This window comes from Thalassophryne amazonica, chromosome 1, assembly GCF_902500255.1.
Source record: "Thalassophryne amazonica chromosome 1, fThaAma1.1, whole genome shotgun sequence".
Lineage (NCBI taxonomy): Eukaryota > Metazoa > Chordata > Actinopteri > Batrachoidiformes > Batrachoididae > Thalassophryne > Thalassophryne amazonica.
In genome coordinates, this window is record NC_047103.1 from 82313529 (window position 1) to 82337045 (window position 23517).

A 23517-nucleotide genomic window follows, 5' to 3' on the forward strand; every position below is an offset into this window, starting at 1 on the left:
TGCTTTAAGGCTGAGGATCATTTTGTCTTCAGGTTTACCCTCTCGCTTAATTTGTTTGGTGAAACATTTCACAGCAAGGTCATGCAGGTACTGTATGGGAGTCTCATTGGGATCTCCCAGGATTCCCAGATGATGACTCGTGGTAGGGTGGAGGTTCTCATGGAACAAGGTTTTAAAATTAAGGTCTTCTTCCAGACCTGATTCATTTCGGGTGCCGAAATAGGTACAGAGGAGCCTGTTATAATATTGTTGGGCGGTTCACGCCTGCCTTGTTTGACAGCCATAGTGGCGGCTAGGCCTGTCTGAATGGAATGATCCGAATATTTTTTTTCTAATGCTAAACAAAGTTTAGCAAAGTCTTGTCATACCTCCGCGGGTTGATGCTCAACGAACCGGCTAACCTCGCGGCTGGAAGTCCGCTTGATGAGGTAGATGTAATATTCACTGGTAGCATGAGTGAAATCCCTGAAGTAATAGCGTATGTCATTTAAATACACACGTGTCAGGGGAGCCTCCTGGAGTTGGCTCAAAACGGTTAATGAGCTGTGCAATCTTGTCCAGTTCTCTGTCATTAAGGACTGTAGTAGGACGCATATGAGTGGGAAGGAGAGACGGTGTCTTTCGATACTCATGAAAAGGAAGTTGGAGCTCCTGAGGATGCGACATGGGTCCTGACGGAGGTTCAGGAGGCAATCCTTGTGGTCTGTGGTGGTGATCGTTTGCATTCCATTTTCCCACATGACTCTTTGTTCAGGTTCTCCCAGTGGTTGGGAGTTTAATTGTAGTTCATGCCTTAATGATTGCACTTCAGCACTGAGGCGCTCATTTTGTTCTTGAATATCGGCTAAAAGAGCTTGTATATCTTTCAGATGTCTCAGCACCTCACAATTCTTCAGCTTTTCAGACTCCAAAATGTCTTCATGCTTTCCAGCATGACTCTTCAACATTTTAAGCTCAATGTACGCCTGTTGGAGTAAATCATGAGCTTCTCTTTGTTCTGGTTCTGGAGACTGATTTGGGGAAGCCTGCAGGTCTTCCAATTTTTCTTCAGCAAGGATCAAAGACTGTAGTTTTTCTTGTAATTGCTGTCTCAGGAGTTTTGTTTTTCTGCCTTTTTAGAGAAAGAACTGATTTCTCCATGAGTGATTCTGCATGTTTGAGTTTCAGGGCTGTGGCAATGGCTAACTTGCCAAGCACTGTAGCCAGGTTTTTCTTTTCCACAGTTGCTGCTAATGTCTGACTGATGAGTTCAGACATTTCAGCAACTACGCTTTCGCGTGTGGCTGGTTGCATGTTGTGCAAGTAGTCAGGCAATATTTCGGCAGTTAGGTCGGATAATACCTCTTCTAAAAGCTCATATGTAGGCTCGGAAGGTCTCCCTTTGACACCTGGAGATATACAAGGCCTTGCTGTGTTGAATTTCGTCTTTTGAAGAAATTTCATGACCTCTGCTTGATCCAAACTTAGGACGGTGAATGTTGGTACAGCTTTCCCCTACAGGATCACCACTTTCTGAAAACTGCATAAAAAATGGTCCAACAGTTTAAGAACAATATTTCTCAATGTTCAATTGCAAGGAATTTAGGGATTCCATCGTCTACAGTCCATAATATAATCAGAAGATTCAGAGAATCTGGAGAACTTTCTACACATAAGCGGCAAGGACAAAAACCAACACTGAATTCCTGTGACCTTCGATCCCTCAGGCGGCACTGCATTAAAAACCGACATCATTGTGTAAAAGATCTTACTGCGTGGGCTCAGGAACATTTCAGAAAACCATTCTCAGTTAACACAGTTCGTCGCTACATCTACAAGTGCAACTTAAAACTCTACCATGCAAAGCGAAAGCCATAAATCAACAACTTCCAGAAATGCCATCGCCTTCTCTGGGCCCGAGCTCATTTGAAATGGACAGACGCAAAGTGGAAAAGTGTGCTGTGGTCTGATGAGTCCACATTTCAAACTGTTTTTGGAAATCATGGATGTCATGTCCTCTGACAAAAAAAGAAAAAGACCATCCAGATTGTTACCAGCGCAAAGTCCAAAAGCCAGCATCTGTGATGGTATGGGGAAGTGTTAGTGCCCATGGCATGGGCAACTTACACATCTGTGATGGCACCATCAATGTTGAAAGGTACATCCAGGTTTTGGAGCAACACATGCTGCCATCTATGCAACATCTTTTTCAGGGACGTCCCTGCTTATTTCAGCAAGACAATGCCAAGCCACATTCTGCACATGTTACAACAGCATGGGTTTGTGGTAAAAGAGTGCAGGTACTAGACTGGCCTGCCTGCAGTCTAGACCTGTCGCCCACTGAAAATGTGTGGCACATTCTGAAGTGCAAAATACAACAACAGAGACCTTGGACTGTTGAATAACTGAAGTCGTACATCAAGTAAGAATGGGACAGAATTTCACCTACAAACCTTCAATAATTAGTGTCCTGAGTTCCCAAATGCTTATTGAGTGTTGTTAGAAGGAAAGGTGATGTAACACAGTGGTAAACATACCACTGTCCCAGCTTTATTGAAATGTGTTGCAAGCATCCATTTCAAAATGAGCAAATATTTGCACAAAAACAATAAAGTTTATCAGTTTGAACATTAAATATCTTGTCTTTGTGGTGTATTCAATTGAATATAGGAGAAAGAGGATTTGCAAATCATTGCATTCTGTTTTTATTTACACATTACACTATGTACCAACTTCACTGGAATTGGGGTTGTATATATTAAAGGCATGTGTGTGTCTATGCGTGCTATAGCTGGTTTTATTTATTAAGTTCAATGTAAACACATAATATACAGGGATGAGAATGGGCAAAGAAACAAATTCTGAAAATGGGTGTGGGCCTGTGGGCCGCCGTAGGCCCTAGGTGGGGCCCAGGGGCAGTGCTGCTTCACTTCAGTATGTATACAGTATATATAATTGCACCACACTTAAAAATTTCAGTGATTGCAAACACATTTTAATTGCATGAATAGAATTGAGCACTGGATGTTCGGTCACTGACCGGTACAAGTGCTGTCGGCTTTGGGGCTCACTGTGCCTCTTCCGTACTCTTCTGGCCCGGGCAGATTAGTCTGTTTAATATTGATTTTGGTGATGTTTCTTTGTCTTTAAGTGTTCTTCCAAGATTTTATTGATGAAATCTGAACAGAATGTGCAAAGGGCTTTACCAAGGAGCTCAACCTTGCGGACGAATTCACCAAATCTTGCCTTTGTCCCATCCACGTCCACCTCCTGCTCCAACCATGTCCACTTAAACCTGTTTTTTACACCACTATCAATGTCTTTAATGCAGTCTTTGTCTTCTCTCGGTAATTTTGGCCATGTTAAAGACTTAGTTCGACAGACCAAAACCTGAAGAAAATCAAAATATCCATGCTGGGTACTTTCGTTGACTTTCAATTTTACAGAGATTCTGATTGGCTGAAAGTTTGAAGTTGTAGAAAAAGTAACCAATGACGTGTGTTTTAGCTTGCAGTTTCAGAAATGCAGTTCCCATGCATAAGATGAAAGAATTAACAAGCACAGCTGGCCCTGTTGCACCCCCCCACCCCAATTTTTTTCAACAGATTTACGCTGATCGCAGAAATGGACCAGACATCCAGAAAAAGTCAGAAATCCACAGATCCGCTGAGAATTCTCATCCCTGAATATAATTAAATACATAGATGATGCAAGAAAGTGAAAATATTTATTTACTTCCATTGTGGTCAATTTCAACATCAAATGACAAAATAGAAGTAATAATAAAATAAAATGATAACATTACTGATAATAATGGTGTGTATATGATAACAAGATCCTAAAAAATGTATAAATGCATTAAGACAGTAAATTAACATTAAAAAATTACGTAATTAACAGGAAATGAAAGTTCTTCCTTTAAAAAAGAGTTGAGGTCTAAGGTCTAATGTTATGAAAAAACATTCTGGACTCACACACCATTCCAACTCATTATAGAAACTTTGCATAATTTATTACCACCCTTGAAAAATGTCAACTACCTATTTTATAAACACTGCCCAATCAAGAGCCTGTGGATCCCCATGGGAAACATGCTAGTAGTCATTAATTTTTCTTTAGGCAGACATCCATTACTGATTTTTGAGCCAATTTTGCATCCTGATAATAAAAGTGAGAAAATTGCACCTGATTTCTTCAAAATTCATGTTGCCTATTATTAATGCTGGCTACAACTGAGTATGGGACAAGTCCTACAACACGTGTGCTTGTGCCCATGCGCCACACAATGCTACCCCATACAGTCTATGTCAGTGGTGTCCAAAGACATTCCAGAAATGGCCAAGAGGGTGATTGCACTGATGAACTCATCCCATCTGCTCAATGTGATGTTAACCAGTGAAATCGCCTGCTGGAGTCAGTGGTTGTAAAGAAAGCCTGCACCCTCTTGGCCCTTATTGGAATGTCTTTGGCTACCACTGGTCTATGCAGTACTCCTGTGGTTACTACCACACTTTTTCACAAAGCTAAAATGTATCTGTTGATAACTCTAAACTGTCTTCTGTTGAAGGGCATAACATGCTTTTCATGGGATTTATGATATGGACTCATGTTGGAGAGGATAATCACGATGCTTCCTCTCACAGAATAGTGGGTCCCTATCATTGCATGTTGTACCCACACATTCACTGTGACCTTCTCTATGCTTATGTGTATGAGCATACACATGAACATGTGGCTGTACGATCAAAAAGTATCCACTCACAGAGGTACACAATCACAGAGCCTACCCCTGCTCCCTCTCATACATAAACACAGCAGACCACTGGACCTCATGAGCACTAACTGTGCCAATAAAAATCCATCCTGTTCACTCATTCTGCTCTGCTCACATGCCCATGTAGCTGCTGAATTGGGACACAGCCTGTGACAGCGTCATGGTGTAGTGGAACACAGAATAATTTTCTTTCCAAAAAAACAACACAACACAAAACAAACAAACAAAATAAAGGCGGAAATCTTAGCTTCAGTTTGCCACAAGGCATATGCAAGACTCAAGGCTAGAAGAGGAGGTACTGCTGGCCCACCACCAGAAGGCGCCCTGCCTGAAGTGCGGGCTTCAGGCACGAGAGGGCGCTGCCGCCTCAGGAACAAGCTGTGGTGACAGCTGTCACCCATCATCCGTGACAGCTGTCACTAATCAACACATCTGGTATAAAAGCAGGAAGACATCTCCACCAAACTGCCGAGATATCATCTTCATCTGGAGGTAATATCCTCAGCCTTTTGTAAATCTGTTTATTGTGAGTGTTTGCAGGAGAACCGGTCGTTTTTGAGGAGGCTGTGCAAGACGGCGCTCCTTTTCAGCTGAGACCGCTGCAACGCGCTGAGTGAGAGGTGGAGGTGGCATTCCCACCAGTGTTACTGGGTGTTCACACACCCACCCTTTGACTGTCTTTTGCTTTCTGCCAGCAGTACCAGATCCGACACGCCGGGAAGGTGGCCACCTGGGGACTCCGGGACTTGGCGGCTCCAGTATTCCTCGGGTTCAGGTGGCAGTGGAAATCGTGTGGTTCCGGTTCGTTTCCAGACGGGCGTCTCCTATCGTCGAGCCTGCCCACACGACACCTTTTATTAATTGACTGTTGCACATTCTGATTCTGCTGTGTTTGGTTGTGACATTCACACCAGTAAAGTGTTATAATTTGACTCCTTCCATTGTCCGTTCATTTACGCCCCCTGTTGTGGGTCCGTGTCACTACACTTTCCCAACAGGATATCTCGGCCAGCGTCATGGACTCCGAGGGGCGTCACCAGGTTGTTGAACAACCAATGGGAGCGCAGGGAGCGCAGGCATCTGCAGGAGGCGTGATTGTTGAGCTACAGCATATTCTCACCGCCTTTACGGCTCGAATGGATCAAATAGCCGAGCAAAACATCCTCCTGAACCGCAGGGTGGAGGCTCTCTCCGCGCAAGTGGCGGCGAGCGCTCAGGGCGCTGCTGCAGCTCCTCCTCCTGTCGATCCTGTGCTAGATATTAATGTTCCAGTGTTGGTCCAACAACCCCTCCCACCATCCCCTGAAGCATACATAAGCCCTCCTGAGCCGTACGGAGGTTGTGTGGAGACGTGCGCGGACTTTCTTATGCAGTGTTCGCTCGTCTTCGCACAACGTCCCGTCATGTACGCGTCAGACGCAAGCAAAATAGCTTATGTGATCACTCTGCTTCGGGGAGAGGCACGCGTTTGGGCTACAGCGCTTTGGGAGCAAAATTCACGGCTCCTTCACACGTACACTGGGTTTGTGAGGGAGTTCAGAACTGTGTTTGATCACCCTAACAGGGGAGAGACCGCTTCAACTGTGCTGCTGTCGATGAGACACGGACGCCGGAGCGCAGCCGCTTATGCAGTCGACTTCCGCATCGCGGCTGCGAGGTCCGGCTGGAATAACGCTGCGCTCCGCGCCGCCTTTGTAAACGGACTGTCGTCAGTCCTAAAGGAGCACCTAGTGGCCAAGGATGAACCGCGGGAATTAGATGGGCTTACTGATCTCGTTATACGGTTAGACAATCGGTTGGAGGAACGCTGTCGGGAACGAGACGAAGGACGTGGCCGGGCGCGCGCCGTCCCTCTTCCTTCCGGCTCCGAGAAGGGTCCGCCCTTCCCACGCTCCCTGGCCTCTACGTCCCGTGGGGCGACAGCTCCCCCTGCTGATGAAGCTATGGACACGAGCAGGGCCACATTTAGACCACCTAATAGACAGAGGAGGTTTCCACGCGGGGCGTGTTTTGTTTGTGGCTCAATGGAGCATCAATTGAGCGATTGCCCCGAACGGTTAAACACCAACGCCCGCCCCTAGAGACTGGGCTTAGGGTGGGCCAAAAACTTCACGTGGGACACACACATATTGCCGCACGACTCCCAGTTACAATCCTTAGTGGGGATTTAACCCTTCAGGCCCCAGCACTGGTAGACACAGGGTCAGAAGGGAATCTGTTGGACAGCAGATGGGCCAGGGAGGTAGGGCTCCCTCTGGTGGCGCTACCTACACCATTGCAGGTGCGAGCACTAGATGGCACCCTACTCCCTTTACTCACACACAAGACACCACCAGTAACTCTGGTAGTGTCAGGGAATCATAGGGAGGAGATTGAGTTTTTTGTGACTCCTTCTACCTCCCGTGTGATTCTGGGGTTCCCCTGGATGTTGAAACACAATCCCCGGATTGATTGGCCGTCCGGGGTGGTGGTACAGTGGAGCGAAACCTGCCATCGGAGGTGTTTGGGATCCTCGGTTCCTCCCGGTTCCCAGGCGAAGGTGCAGGTCCAAGTACCCCCCAATCTGTCGGCAGTGCCGGTTGAGTACCACGATCTTGCTGACGTTTTTAGCAAGGATCGGGCACTCACTCTTCCCCCGCACCGTCCATATGATTGTGCCATCGATTTGTTGCCAGGTGTGCAGTTCCCGTCCAGCAGGCTGTACAACCTCTCCCGACCTGAGCGCGACTCAATGGAGACCTACATCCGGGACTCCTTAGCTGCCGGGCTGATCCGTAACTCCACCTCTCCGATGGGAGCGGGTTTCTTTTTCGTGGGAAAAAAAGATGGCGGTCTTCGTCCATGCATTGATTATCGGGGGCTGAACGAGATCACGGTTCGCAACCGATACCCGTTGCTTTTGTTGGATTCAGTGTTCACCCCCCTGCATGGAGCCAAAATCTTCACAAAGTTGGATCTTAGGAACGCATACCACCTAGTTCGGATCCGGAAGGGAGACGAATGGAAGACGGCATTTAACACCCCGTTAGGTCATTTTGAGTACCTGGTCATGCCGTTCGGCCTCACTAACGCCCCCGCGACGTTCCAAGCTTTGGTTAATGACGTCTTGCGGGACTTCCTGCACCGATTCGTCTTCGTATATCTGGATGATATACTCATCTTTTCTCCGGACCCTGAGACCCATGTGCGGCATGTACGTCAGGTCCTGCAGCGGTTGTTGGAGAACCGGTTGTTTGTGAAGGGTGAGAAGTGTGAGTTTCACCGCACTTCTTTGTCCTTCCTGGGGTTTATCATCTCCTCCAACTCCGTCGCCCCGGATCCGGCCAAGGTCGCAGCGGTGAGAGACTGGCCCCAACCGACAAGCCGTAGGAAGCTGCAACAGTTCCTCGGCTTCGCAAATTTCTACAGGAGGTTCATTAAGGGGTATAGTCAGGTTGTTAGCCCCCTGACGGCCCTGACCTCACCAAAAGTTCCCTTCACCTGGTTGGATCGGTGCGAAGCCGCGTTTAGGGAGTTGAAACGCCGGTTCTCGACTGCACCGGTCTTGGTGCAGCCCGATCCTGGTCGCCAGTTCGTGGTTGAAGTGGACGCCTCTGACTCGGGGATAGGAGCCGTGCTATCTCAGAGCGGAGAAACCGATAAGGTTCTTCACCCGTGTGCCTATTTTTCCCACAGGTTGACCCCAGCAGAGCGGAACTATGACGTGGGCAATCGAGAGCTCCTTGCGGTGAAAGAGGCCCTTGAGGAGTGGAGACACCTGCTGGAGGGAGCGTCAGTGCCTTTCACGGTTTTCACTGACCACCGGAACCTGGAGTATATCAGGACCGCCAAGCGACTGAACCCCAGGCAAGCCCGCTGGTCACTGTTTTTCGGCCGTTTTGACTTCCGGATTACCTACCGCCCCGGGACCAAAAACCAAAGATCGGATGCCCTGTCCCGGGTGCATGAACAGGAAGTCAAGACCGAGCTGTCGGATCCACCGGAACCCATTCTCCCGGAGTCCACTATCGTGGCTGCTCTGACCTGGGACGTGGAGAAGACCGTCCGGGAGGCCCTGGCACGGAGCCCGGATCCCGGAACAGGACCGACGAACAGATTATACGTCCCACCAGAGGCCAGGGCTGCCGTCCTGGACTTCTGTCACGGGTCCAAACTCTCCTGCCACCCAGGGGTGCGTAGGACCGTGGCAGTGGTCCGGCAGCGCTTCTGGTGGGCGTCCCTGGAGACTGATGTCCGGGCTTACATCCAGGCCTGCACCACCTGCGCCAGGGGCAAGGCTGACCACCAGAAGGCACAGGGACTTCTACAGCCACTTCCTGTGCCTCACCGCCCCTGGTCCCACATCGGTCTGGATTTTGTCACGGGCCTCCCGCCGTCCCGGGGGCACACCACCATCCTCACGATAGTGGACCGTTTCTCCAAGGCGGCCCACTTCGTGGCCCTCCCGAAGCTCCCGTCGGCCCAGGAGATGGCGGATCTCCTCGTCCACCATGTTGTCCGGCTGCATGGGATACCAACAGACATCGTTTCGGATCGCGGTCCCCAGTTCTCCTCGCACGTGTGGAGACGTTTCTGCCGGGAACTGCGGGCCACTGTAAGCCTCTTGTCTGGGTATCACCCGCAGACTAACGGACAGGTCGAACGGGCCAACCAGGAGTTGGAGCAGGCCCTCAGGTGCACGACCTCCGCACACCCGACGGCTTGGAGTGAACATCTGGCCTGGATCGAGTACGCTCATAACAGCCAGGTGTCCTCTGCCACCGGCCTCTCCCCATTCGAGGTGTGTCTGGGGTACCAGCCCCCTTTGTTTCCTGTGGTGGAGGGAGAGGTCGGTGTGCCCTCGGTCCAGGCCCACCTGCGGAGATGCCGTCGGGTGTGGCGCACCGCCCGTTCGGCCTTGTTGAGGGCCCGGACGAGGGCTAAAGCCCATGCAGACCGTCGACGGTCCCCGGCCCCTACTTACCAGCCCGGGCAGGAGGTGTGGCTTTCCACCAAGGACATTCCTCTCCAGGTCAAGTCCCCCAAATTGAAGGACCGCTTCATTGGACCCTTCCCCATCCTCAAGGTCCTCAGTCCTACCGCAGTGAGGCTCCAACTCCCGGCCTCACTGCGGATCCATCCGGTCTTTCATGTCTCCAGGGTAAAACCGCATCACACCTCACCCCTCTGTGCACCCGGTCCGGCGCCGCCTCCTGCCCGTATTATCGACGGGGAACCGGCTTGGACAGTTCGCCGGCTTTTGGACGTCCGTCGAATGGCCGGGGTTTCCAGTATTTGGTGGACTGGGAGGGGTATGGACCCGAAGAACGCTCCTGGGTGAAGAGGAGCTTCATCCTGGACCCGGCCCTCCTGGCCGATTTCTATCGTCGCCACCCGGACAAGCCTGGTCGGGCGCCAGGAGGTGCCCGTTGAGGGGGGGGTCCTGTTGTGTGGGCTGCCAGAAGAGGAGGTACTGCTGGCCCACCACCAGAAGGCGCCCTGCCTGAAGTGCGGGCTTCAGGCACGAGAGGGCGCTGCCGCCTCAGGAACAAGCCGTGGTGACAGCTGTCACCCATCATCCGTGACAGCTGTCACTAATCAACACATCTGGTATAAAAGCAGGAAGACACCTCCACCAAACCGCTGAGATATCATCTTCATCTGGAGGTAATATCCTCAGCCTTTTGTAAATCTGTTTATTGTGAGTGTTTGCAGGAGAACCGGTCGTTTTTGAGGAGGCTGTGCAAGACGGCGCTCCTTTTCAGCTGAGACCGCTGCAACGCGCTGAGTGAGAGGTGGAGGTGGCATTCCCACCAGTGTTACTGGGTGTTCACACACCCACCCTTTGACTGTCTTTTGCTTTCTGCCAGCAGTACCAGATCCGACACGCCGGGAAGGTGGCCACCTGGGGACTCCGGGACTTGGCGGCTCCAGTATTCCTCGGGTTCAGGTGGCGGTGGAAATCGTGTGGTTCTGGTTCGTTTCCAGACGGGCGTCTCCTATCGTCGAGCCTGCCCACACGACACCTTTTATTAATTGACTGTTGCACATTCTGATTCTGCTGTGTTTGGTTGTGACATTCACACCAGTAAAGTGTTATAATTTGACTCCTTCCATTGTCCGTTCATTTACGCCCCCTGTTGTGGGTCTGTGTCACTACACTTTCCCAACAGATTTGATCTGTTTTCTCATGTTAAAGGTATTCTGTCTTTGACTCCATAGTGATCTATTTGAATACTGATGCAACAGGCAGAAGCTGCACTCTGCAAAGTTTTTCCAATCACATCCACGGAAACGTATACATTTTTCAGAGTTTCTATGAGTGTCTTGGTGGTTTCATATTCCAGATTTACCATGCTGATCCACACCAGTTTTATTTCTTTATGATTGATGAAAATGAAGTCCAAGACATATTCAGTGATCTGTTATGTTATATGTATGTTATGTTATACATGATATATTCCTATATCCATACCCTGAGTTAGGGTGATGATTTACTTTAAATCAACCAAATGTGTCAGTAACTGTCATGTACATTTTATGTCTATATTTATTCATTCATTCATTCAGTCATTCATTTTCTAGAACTGCTTAAAGGAAGTGGGGGGCTGGAGCCTATCCCAGCAGTCATAGAGCAAGAGGCAGGGTACACCCTGGACAGGATGCCAATCTATTGCAGGTGTCTGTATTTGTTAATTATATATTTATTATGATGTTGTTGTTTTTAACAAATATTCAGAGTATACAAAACAGTTTAATTTATTTCTGATTATATTTTCAATTCCATACTTGAAATTCAGTTTGCCAATCATTTTGACTGGGGATATATGTATGTATGTGCCTTCTATTCTCAAAGAAATAAATGAGAAACAAATGAAGTAAAATGTACAGTAGACAGAAGAGTGAAAAAGTCATACCTTTGCATTCTCAACACATGGACAAATGGCCCATGCAGCACTGGCCTGAACATCCACATTGGGGTTGTTTAATAATGACCACAGTTTGCAAACTCCATCAAGGCTCTCAATAATTCTGTTGGGAGACAGATAGAGAAAAGTGGAGTGAGTTGGTTGTGTAGAAAAGGAAAAGAAGTCATGAAAAGTTAAAAAAAAAAAAATTATGAGGAAAATCATAATTTCAAAAAACATTTTTATTTCATGAAGAGCTTTCATCAACCATAATTCCATCTGAGCATTTTCTGAAGCTGGACCTGGAGCCAGCCATCCCAGGAGTCACTGGATGACAGGCTGGGTACACTCTCGACAAGCTTCTAGTCTACTGTAGGGCCGACATAACCATAATTCCAAATAAAATACATAAAAGTATTTCAATTCTGTTCATTTCTAAGCCTGACCCACAACATGCTCTGTGTAACTATGATGACGCAGGATCAAAGGATCAATTTTCAGCACTGGCTTTTCCTCACAACTGGCCTCAAATCCTTTTTAGTACTTCAGACTTGAAACCCACCCACCGTCTGTTCACTCAAATCACTCTCCATGGAAAAGCTCAGTGATGCTGTGGCCAGAGGTTAAGTCACATCTGTGTATGCTTCATACAGGAATTATTAATAGAAAGAGAGACAAACTTGTACTTTGTGTTGGTGAGTTGTTTTTCAACCACAGCCAAAAAGAGGACCTCTTTCCAAATCAAACAGAGCTGGAGAGAGGTCACTCTATATTTCATAGGGTCTGAGTGAAGTTTACTTAACTGTGAGTTGTATTTCATGCTGTATACATGACTGTGATCAAAACTGCAGCCAGCGTCTGAGAACCCACAGAATTACACTACAGTGCACCCGTTGTCTGGTATAAATAACATGTAACGTTTTCCCCATGTGTGCTTCCACCAACAAGGCAGACATTGAATGCTGTCATAATTACTTAAACACTCCCTAATCATAGCATCTCCATGACTGGCAATGAGCGAAACACATCAGGGACGTCCCCTGCTCCATCTGTCTTCTGTTTGCACATAAATCAGTCTAGTGGGAACAGAACATCAGATTCCAGTCCACGGAGTCTCTTAAAGCTAGACCAACAACAAAACTGAAGCATCATATTATCCACCAAAACAGCACCGTCATCCCATAAAGCAGGTAAGAAACAGATGAAAGATGACAGTGATGAATTAGAGGTGGAGACCATAAACCCTCAAGGCATTAACCAGTGTGTGATTCTTTTTGGTGCAACAAAGGATTCATTGGAGGAAGTTTTGTGTCATTAATCACACAATGCCTGCTGGTGGAAAATGAAAACAAAACTTTAAAGTGATTAAGTTTTGTTTTTTGCTTTGGGTAGTATTGCACCTGCATCTGGATGAGGATGAGAAATTGATTGTGCTGAATAACACAAGGTGTTATTTGAGAAACAGATATTGTCATAAGATTAAGCCATGGTATCAGCTACTTGGCATAATTTTTTACGCACACACACAGGATTGCACACACACACACACACACACACACACACACACACACACACACACACACACACACACACACACACACACACACACACACACACACACACACACACTGCATAATCATACTGATGTAAATTCCACAACAGGCAACATAACCCCCTCTAACATTTACACACTGATTCCTGTAGAAAAACTGAGCTCTTTTTTATATTGAAGAACAGAAATGTGTCAAAAAGTAGTAAATCGGGTAAACAGCAGGTATTCAACAACTATGAATCTGCATTCCAATGTGGAGGAAAGTGCTCTAATCCACAAGTTCCAACTGTTCTGTCAGGGTGCAACCTTGACTTATTTTATCCAAGGCCATCAAATATGGTCATCGGGTACTGTGAAGACATTGCATCCATCCATCCGTCTGTTCATCCATCTGTCCGTCTGTCTGTGCTCAGCATAAGTCCAGTCTTATTACTGCCAGAGTCTTCAAATTCACAGGGAATGTTCTTGGGACACAGACCTTGGACAAGTTCAAAGATGGCTAACCTTGGCCTATTTTAAGAGGTATTTTAAGAGATTAAATGTCACATTCTGTTTGTGTTCCTTTTATTTATGGGCAGGGTGACAGCCAATCAGAGTAGAGCGGCACCATGACATCACTGCCTAGTCTAGCTAGCTGCAAACTCCACTTCGTTTGTGTGTAAATATAACCTCTTTGTCATATATTATGTAAAAGCTAGTGAGAAATAAACACTTTTAAAACTGAAAATGCTGTTTTGTAACCCTTTTAATGTCAGGAGTTGAGTTTTGGGTTTGGTTTTCTGTTTTATTTTGTTCTGTTAGTTTATTTGTGTATTTCTGGTTTGTTTATTCTCTTGCTGGGTTTTTCTGCTTGGGTCTGTCTGTCTCTGTTACTCTTCTCTCTCTCTCTCTCTCTAGCCATGCCCTGGTTCTGGTACTTTCCATGCACACCTGTTTCTGATTTACTGATTGGTTGTATAAGCTCACTGAGTGTGTTTGTCCCTCGCGAGTTTGTCGTGCCTTGTGCCTTCATTCCAACTCTGTACCTGCGTTCCATAGTCCTGCCTGCCTCCTTGTGTGTACCTGACGTCCAGCCTGTTGCTTTGACCACGCATGTTTGCCTGATGATTTTTGTATTATTGCTTTTTCTGGATTGCTTACTCGTGTACCGACCTCTGCTAACCACAATCATAAAGTCTTCTAAAAACCAGAGCTGTTTGTACGAGCCATGCATTTGTGTCCTGCCATTCCTGACCATCCAGCCTGATAGATAACACCTGTGGAGTGATTTACAAGACATTTTGTGGATGTCAGCATGCTAACTTTCTCTAACTCAAAGCTAACTTCCTCTCTTGTCAAAAGCTCATGTACGTGCACACACATGCCCTCCTGCTGACGGTGTTAAAACGTAAATAAAATATTGTTTATGAATGACTGATTGACTGATTGGTAGAGGGGCTTTACTGAACATGTACACAATGTACATAAGACAATAGGATCTTAATAATGTAAATGATTAGATTAGATAGAACTTTATTGATCCCTTGGGAAGACTCCTTCAGGGATATGACCAGAAGATCCTCAGTTCAAATCCCAGCCTGACTGGAAAATCACTAAGGGCCCTTGGGCAAAGTCCTTAATCCCCTAGTTCAGGGGTGGCCAAGTTCGGTCCTCGAGAGCCACCTTCCTTACACTTAGTTGTCTCCCTGCTCCAACACACCTGAATCCAATGAAAGGCTCATTAAAAGTCTGCTAACGAGTCTTTCATTGGATTCAGGTGTGTTGGAGCAGGGAGACAACTAAGAGTGTCAGGAAGGTGGCTCTCGAGGACCGGACTTGGCCACCCCTGCCCTAGTTACTCCCGGTGTGTAGTGAGCGCCTTCTATGGCAGCACCCTCACATCGGGGTGAATGTGAGGCATTATTGTAAAGCGCTTTGAGCGTCTGATACAGATGGAAAAGCGCTATATAAATGCAGTCCATTTACCATTTATCATTGTATGACAGCACACAGGGTAAGAAGCACTCAGACTATCAAAAGTGAAAAAAGAAAAAACAGTTTGCAAATATAACTATAAATACAAATACACAATATATACAAAACATACTGATCAATACTGGTTTACTGGCTACTACTGTTCCTCTCATTATCATTCCCGACCTCTGTCTTCCTGTTACTCTTCCTCCCCCCGAGTGAGGAGTCATACAGTCTGATGGCCTGAGGGACAAAGGAGTTTTTCAGTCTGTTGGTCCTGCACTTGGGAAGGAGCAGTCTGTGGCTGAAGAGGCTCCTCTGGTTGCTGATGGTGTGCAGAGGGTGACTGGCATTGTCCATAATGTCCAACAGTTTGTCCAGTGTTCTCTTCTCTGCCACCATCATCAGAGAGTCCAGCATTATGCTACCCACAGAGACAGCCCATCTAATCAGTTTGTCCAGCCTGCATATGTCCTTCTTGGATATGTTGCCCCCAGCACACCACGGTGTTAAAGAGGACGCTGGCCACTATGGGCTGGAGGAGGAGTTTCCTGCAGATGTTAAATGACCGCAACCTCCTCAGGAAGTACAGCCTGCCTCTGTTGTTCAGCAACAGCCCGAGGTACTTGGAGAAATCCACAGCCTCCAAACAAACTACAAAATCATTGTGCACCATTGTGCTTTAGTTTGCATCCAGATTTCATTAGGCTCCTGTACACACACACACACACACACACACACACACACACATATATATATATACTCTGAGTAACTGAATAACTCATAGATATATATATATATATATATATATATATATATGAGTTATTCAGTTACTCAGAGTTATGTGCAATATTGTCAAACATCTTGTGCAAATTTCTTAAAAAAAAACATTGTTCACTGTTTACTGTCATTGTTCTGGTACCCTGGAAAAATAATTTCCTTCGGGATAAATAAAGTTTATCTTGTTCTCGTTCTTAATTTTACAATCATCTACAGCCTAGCTGGACTAGAAAGAACGGACTAGAGAGAATGGACTAGGAAGAACGAACTAGGAAGAACAGACTAGGAAGAACGGCAAACCTGACGCCGTTTCACAAATTTTGTCCAGCCAACTAAGCACCACTTCTGAATTTTATCCTCCCTACCAACATCATTGCAGATTGGTTTTTCAAGGTAGCGCACTTTGTGGCCCTGCGCAAACTGCCATCAGCCCAGGAGACTGCTGACCTCCTAATCCGCCATGCCTTCGGGTGCATGGCATTCCATTAGACATTCTGTCAGACCAAGGGCCCCAGTTCACCTCCCAACTCTGGAAGTCATTCTGTGCTGCACTTGGGGCCTCGGTTAGTCTCTCATCAGTTTCCTTCTTCAGACAAATGATCAACCAAGAACTTGAATCCACCCTCTGGTGTGTAACATCCTCCCACCCTGCCACATGGAGTGCCAAGTTGCCATGTGGAGTATGCCCATAACACTCACATGAGCTTGGCCACTGGAATGTCACCATTTGAGTTAATGTCTGGGTTACCAGCACTCACTCTTTCCAGCTCAAGAAGAGGATGTGGCTGTGCCATCCATGCATGCCTACCTGCGGTGATGTCGATGGGGGTAGATGATGGACCATTACGCACTGCTCTGGGTGAGGGACTGGACCAGACTAAATGGCATGCAGACAGGCATCAAACCCCAGCTCCCCAGTATCTCCCTGGTCAGGAGGTGTGGTTGTCAGCCAAGGACATCCCATTGAAGGCGGAAGCACAGAAGCTGGCCCCTGTGTTACCTCAATCTTTTTGTGGTGGACCGAATGCTCAGCCTGTGGTGGTCCGGCTTTGTCTGCCCCGTTCTCTGCGGATACATCCATCCTTCCACGTCTCTCACCTCATACCAAAGCACACCAGCCTTTTGTACTCTCCGGCCGATCCCCCATCGATAGCCATGGATGGCCATCCGGCCTGGACTGTTCCAGGGATCCTGGATGTGGTTTTCCGGGGCCAGGGGTACCAGTATCTGGTTTACTGGGATGGTTTTGGACCTGAGAAGCACTCTTGGGTGTCGCGGGGCCTCATCCTGGACTCCTCCTTGCTGCGTGACTTCTATTGAACCCACTTAGGCCATCCTGGTGGGTTGCCTGGGGGCTCCCTTTGGGGGGGTACTGTTGTGTTGCCTTGTTTATGGCCTGCTCTGTTTTTTCTGTCTCTACCAGTTCCCCAGGCACCACAAGACAGAGCTGATTAAATGCACCTGTCATCAATCATCTGCACTTGTATTTAAAGCCTGGTTCAGTCACTCCACCTTTGCCATAAACGTAGTGTCCATCCTGCGGCAACCTGGCTCCTATCTTCTCAGACAGTATTTATGATCCTTGTGTTTTTTCCCACCAGCGATTTGATTCTTCTGTGCTTTTTGTTCCAGCATTCGCTCCCACAGTCAGCTCCATTCGCAGCTGCCTGGTTCTGGTTCCCTGCAGCTCTTTGGTTTTGGTTCCCTGGACTCCACCCATTCTGGTCTAACCTTTGTCACTGAACTTCTATGTCTCAACCAACATTTCTGTATCATTATTTTGAATGGGCAGGGGTGGTGGCCAAGTGCTTAGTGTGCTTAGTTTCAGTGCGGAAGGTTCCCGGTCCCAGCCCCACCCCTGCCACATTTCTCCATGTAATGTAGAGTTGCGTCAGAAAGGGCATCCTGTGTAAAAAAAAAATGGTGCCAGAATCAACATGCAGGTCCACCTTGGATCTGCTGTGGTGACCCCGAGTGCAAACGAGGGAGCAGCCGAAGGGACTTACTATTCTGCATTGTACAATAAACCATCATCTTGTTTTTTTTTTCACTCCAGCTCCCAGCATTTTTGGGTCCAAACCTATTGTCCGGTTAGACCGTAACCGTAAACCATAACAGGACCCAGCAGGAGCAGACCCAGTGTACAAAGCCCTCAGCTCACAGGGGACATTACTCGGTCATCATCAACAACAAACACTTACGGATCAGTAGCAAACACTCCCCCTATAGGTATCTCAGTTTTGCACTCAACTCTCAGCATTCACTCAACAGCTGTCTCAGATCACCAAAACCCACACAGCCAGTTCTTCCACAACAAGTAACCACTCACGAAACCATTATAGGCCACCACGAACCATTCTCAGGATCAGCAGACACATGTGCTGCTTTTCTCATGCAATGTTCTCTCATGCTTTCTCAACACCCATCCTCATTTGCAACAGGTCAGAATAAATCACGTAGCTCATTAGTTTATGATGGGGGGAAGAGTTAGCATGAGTGACACAGTTTTGTAGAATCAGGACTCACTGGTACTTCACAGCTACCACATTCATTCAGCAGTTTCAGATGATCTTTGACCTCCAAGTGGCTTTTGTCCCTCTGCCAGGGAAACTGCAGCATCGCAGACTTTTCAGTTGAATTTCGGGTTCTATCGGTGGAGGCCGGCTGGAACATTGCAGTGCTGCAAGGTGCATTTGTTAATGGTCTAGCCGAAGAGCTTAAAGATGAGCTGGTGGTCCGGGACAAACCCAATACACTCGACAACTCATTTCATTAGCCATCAAAATAGATAACCAGTTCCGGTTACACCGTAACAATTTTAGTGAATTCACCTATGAAGATATACAATTATACTGGACATGATTACTTATTTCTGGACCTTATTGGTACTAAATGATGCTTTGGTGATGTAAAGCAGTGGCTGTCCCAAAACTTCCTTTACCTGAATGATGGTAAAACGGAGATCATGTTGTTTGAGCACTCTGGCATACCAAATGTGGTAACACCAAATTTTGGTGCTTTGGCTAATTATGTAAAACCAGCTGTCAAGAATTTGGGAGTGATATTTGACAGCTGTCTGAGATTCGATCAACAGATAAATTCAAAGCTAGTTTTTTCCAACTTCGCCTTGTGGCTAAAATAAAGCACTTTCTCAGTAGACGTGATCTTGAGACAGCCATTCATGCTTTCATCAGTTCCAGACTTGATTATTGTAATTGCACTTTATTCGGGCATTAACCAGTCATCTCTTGCACGTCTCCAGTTGGTGCAGAATGCTGCTGCTCATCTTTTAACAAACACTTTTAGACGTGAGCATATTAAACCCGTCCTGTACTCACTCCACTGGCTTCCAGTTCATTTCAGAATTGATTTTAAAATTTTAATGTTTGTTTTTAAAGCCATTTATGGCCTTGCACCTCCCTACTTGTCTGAAATTTTAACTTTATGCACCTACAGTAGGACATTAAGGCGGTCTGGCCAGCTTTACTTAGATGTTCCAAGGTCAAGATATAAATGCTGGGGTGACCATGCTTTTGCGGTAGCTGGCCCCAGACTGTGGAATGAGCTACCTCTTGAGTTATGTACTATTCCTGACCTAGCACTTTTTAAATCTAAGTTAAAGACTTATTTATTTAAACTGGCTTTTAACACTTAGTGGGGAGGTGACATGTTCTGTTTTTATGTGTTGTTTTAAAATTTTATTCTATATTGTGTTTTATTTTTTGTGAATTTGTGTTTTTAATGTTAAGCACTTTGGACACCAGTCGGTGCTGTAAAGCGCTTTATAAATAAATGTTGATTGATTGATTATGAATTACAGTATTGGTGTCAGCTCATTTTCTTTAAAAATCTGACTGAAATACTTCTTGCACCCAGGTCTTCAATTGAAATGGCCTGCATTTCTACAGTACTTTTCCATTTGAAGAAGACACTCCAAGTACCTTACATTGATGTCCCATAGTCACCCATTCACAAACCGATGTCAGCACGCTGCTGTACAAGGCTCAACACCAGGAGCAACTTAGAGTTAAAGGATCTTGCCTAACAGACCTTCATATTGTGATGGAAAAAAACCCAAGAATCCCCTGGTCACAAGCCCACGTCTCTAATATTTCGGCCATCACCTCCCCAAGAAACCACAATAACAACAAAAATTACTGAATTTATCACGTCATAGTCAAACTGTTGATTTACATCTTCTTGTACCTTAGGCTTAAACTGAAACTGTGCTGGCTAACCAGAGTGTCAAATCACTGCAAAGTTGGAAAAAAAATCTAAAATGGAGCAGAAAGAAATCAAAAGTGGCCTAAGCTAATTGGTCAGCAAACTAGTCTCCACACGCATGCCTCATAAATAAGTCAACACCATGACGTGTACAAAAAAAAAAAAAAATGCATGGAAATAACAATGTTGTGTCTACAGCTGAGGTTGATGGCTGAAAGATTACAAGGTCTGGCCTAAATATACATACCATGAGAAAACACAGAAAGTGTAAAGCATAAAACACTTCTCATACTTTATCTTTACCACAGTTTGTAGCACAAGTTTGTCCTAACATGCTGCTTTTAATTTAAACCCAATAAATGTAATACACTCATGTAACATAATTAACAGCTTACGAACAATATGAATTTAAACATTAAGTTGTATTTGTGTCCAGTGTTAATAAAGAACAGTCTTACAGTCCATAACAGCCTCATAAAAGCAATGAAATGCAGATGGAAGCGCTACAATGTTCCCCAGTCTTGAGGGTGAGGCTGAATGAATACAGAATATGAATAAAGGCTGTGCCGAGCTGTGGTTCACTGTCTTTTCCCAGCCAGCTACTCTTGGATAAGGCAGGGTTTTAGGTATGTTTGTCTGGACAGCTATAGTCCCGGTGATGACCACAAAATGATAGAAAAACACTGGGAATTAAACCACAACCATATTTATCACAGCAGGTACAATAAACAAAGCTTTCCAAATCTGTCATTAAGTTGGGAATGAAAGAGAAATCTACTTACAAAATTACAAATTAAAAGAACATAGTTTTCTTGAAACAGCAGCCCATGACAACTTAATTATATTGTTTTTAGGTCTTAGAGTTTATGTCATTGCCTTATCAAAATATTTAACATCATTACATGGCCATGTTTATTGCTAATTCAGTAATGACAGTGATTACATTTTAAGAACCACCTCACACACGGCTGCATAGCTCGAGTAAACCATCTTGTACGTGTTCTTGGTTCAAACCTCAATGACAATGTTACCTGGTTGGATACAGAAAACAGAGACTTACACCATGTTCTCCATATCTGTAGCACAGGCACCCACTGCCATGGTTACATTCACAAGCAGCACCTACATGAAACAAATTCACCTGTGTAAAATAACTGAGGTCACAATAAAGATAAACACAAAAGACTGCATTATTCTTGGTGCAGCCAGAGAGAATTCAACATACCTTGTTTGTTCTGGTGAGCAGCTGAACGAGTGGCTCGATTCCACCACATTTTCGAATGATGACTTTATTAGCAGGTATGTGGGCACACCTCCCCAGCGCTCCAACTACATTGATGAGCACTTCTTCAGGCTGCTCAGTCAGCAAGCCAACCAAAATTTCCAGGACGTTATATTCCTGAAACCTATTAATTAGGGAGGAGAAATGGATCTGCTTTACAAAATCATCATGGTGCATATTATAATGTTACAATGGGTTTATTTGAACATTCTGAGTAGAAGGGGTTGGAAAAGACACTGAAATGTCTACAAGGCAATGAAAACAGGAGTGCTCTGGAAGCACAATATCTCATGCTGACAAATGCTACTTTGGTACAAGTGTTTGCTATATTCAGATAAGACTTCAAGGAAATACAGTTGTCTGAAATTTCTCCTAAAAATCTGAGAGTTGATTTCCAGGCACTAACTCATGAAACTGACAGTGTCTAGGTTTGTTAATCAAGGGCCATAACTCTGCCAAAATGTGTTAATCTTGTACAATATATCTTGCACGGATGGACAGACGGGCGGACGAACAGACAGACAGACAGATGTCTCAATCTTGTACAATATTACAATATGCATATAACCAACCTATAACAATATTTTGTACCAAGTTAAATTATATTCCTACTAAAAATGTGAGAGGAGTTGATTTCAGAATGCAGGCACCTAAGCATGAAACTGATGGAGTCTAGCTTTGTTAATCAAGGCCCACAACTCTCGTAATATGGGCCTAACTTGAATGATATGATAATATGCATATTACCAACCTATAACAAGGACATATACCAAGTTTCTCAAAACAGACAAACGGATGGAAATCGCCACGACATAATCCCCCTTCGAAAAAACCTGACAAAAAAACCCTCACTTGCACCTAAAATCGAAACACTAAGAAAGAGTTTAAATAAATGAGAACTTGAACATAAAAGCTGTGTTTTGTGCTAGCCGACTTTCAACCAGCTAACTGCTCTAGCTCTGACCAGCTCACACTGCTGATGAAGGTGCAACCCAACTACAAGGCCATGGGGTGTCAAAGAAGACACCCAAAATGGTTAGAGAATATGAGCAGCCACAACATCATCCCTATTTGTTTTAACAGCAGGGGATTCACTTGAAATTAATGCTTCAGAGAAGATTTTTCACCAGGAGACAGCAGCTAGAACTCTCATGGGAGAAAATGAAACTCTCATCTATTTGAGTTGCTCTGAAATCAATACAGCTCAGGGAGAGTAGAAGCTAAAGCATTTAATTACTATAAATAATTGTCAATGAATAATAAATAGATAAATCAGTGGAATGACTATTGTAAAATACATGCAACATTAATGCAAATATTAAAGTAAGGAAAAAAAAAACAGATTTAGGGCAGCAAACCAGTGGGACATGGTCTGCCTGAAAAGGTGGAACTTGGCCCAATGGTGGACAGTGGAGACAGTGGTGCAGCTCATTTATGGTGAGAAGCCAAAGCAAAACAATGGAAAAAATGGTCAACTAATTTTTGAATTCCACCTATTGAATACTATTGTTTGTCATGATTGTTTGCATGAATGGAAAACAATCATTATTTGCACAATATGACACCTAAACAGTTCTGCATAATCTGATATTTTGCTCAAAATTAGACAGATGTTTCTTCTTGGAGCAGGAAGCAGACAGCAGAGGAGCACAGAGCCATTTGTATCAACCCAGCAGTTGACTCTGCCCCACAGGCAATTTGCCCAAACACCACTGAGCTTCGCTAGTGCTGGTGCGTATGAAACACGCATCTGCTTTCCTAAATCCAGCCAAGTTTGGTGAACACACACACACAGAAGAGCAATTTCAATTACTGTGCTTGTGCAGTGGTTCACAGCGTAATGCGAGCATAGCGCCGCGCAGTGGTGCAAAGCTCGCTCTATAGTAGATGGAGATACAAACCAAAAAATCTCCCCCAGTGGGGGAAAAGCCACAAACCGTTGTCGTAAAATGCCACAAACCGACGGTAGACAAACACAGACATTATAAAGAAGAGTAGAGACCGCATTGGTTGCTGAGTCACAAGAAATGAGGCCGCCATCTTGGACCAGTCACCATTGTGATTCTATCACAAGGCACAGTGAAGG

General features: G+C 45.6%; 1 protein-coding gene across 1 annotated transcript in view; it reads right to left on the reverse strand.

Annotated features, from left to right (window-relative positions):
• armc4 (armadillo repeat containing 4) overlaps positions 1-23517 on the reverse strand; it is a 342895-nt gene that overhangs the window by 120641 nt on the left and 198737 nt on the right. The window contains exons 16-18 of the mRNA XM_034172024.1: positions 21375-21555; positions 21210-21271; positions 11650-11764 (exon numbers count right to left, since the gene is read on the reverse strand). Coding sequence (XP_034027915.1) covers positions 11650-11764; positions 21210-21271; positions 21375-21555 — 358 coding nt within the window. The remainder of the gene's footprint in view (positions 1-11649; positions 11765-21209; positions 21272-21374; positions 21556-23517) is intronic.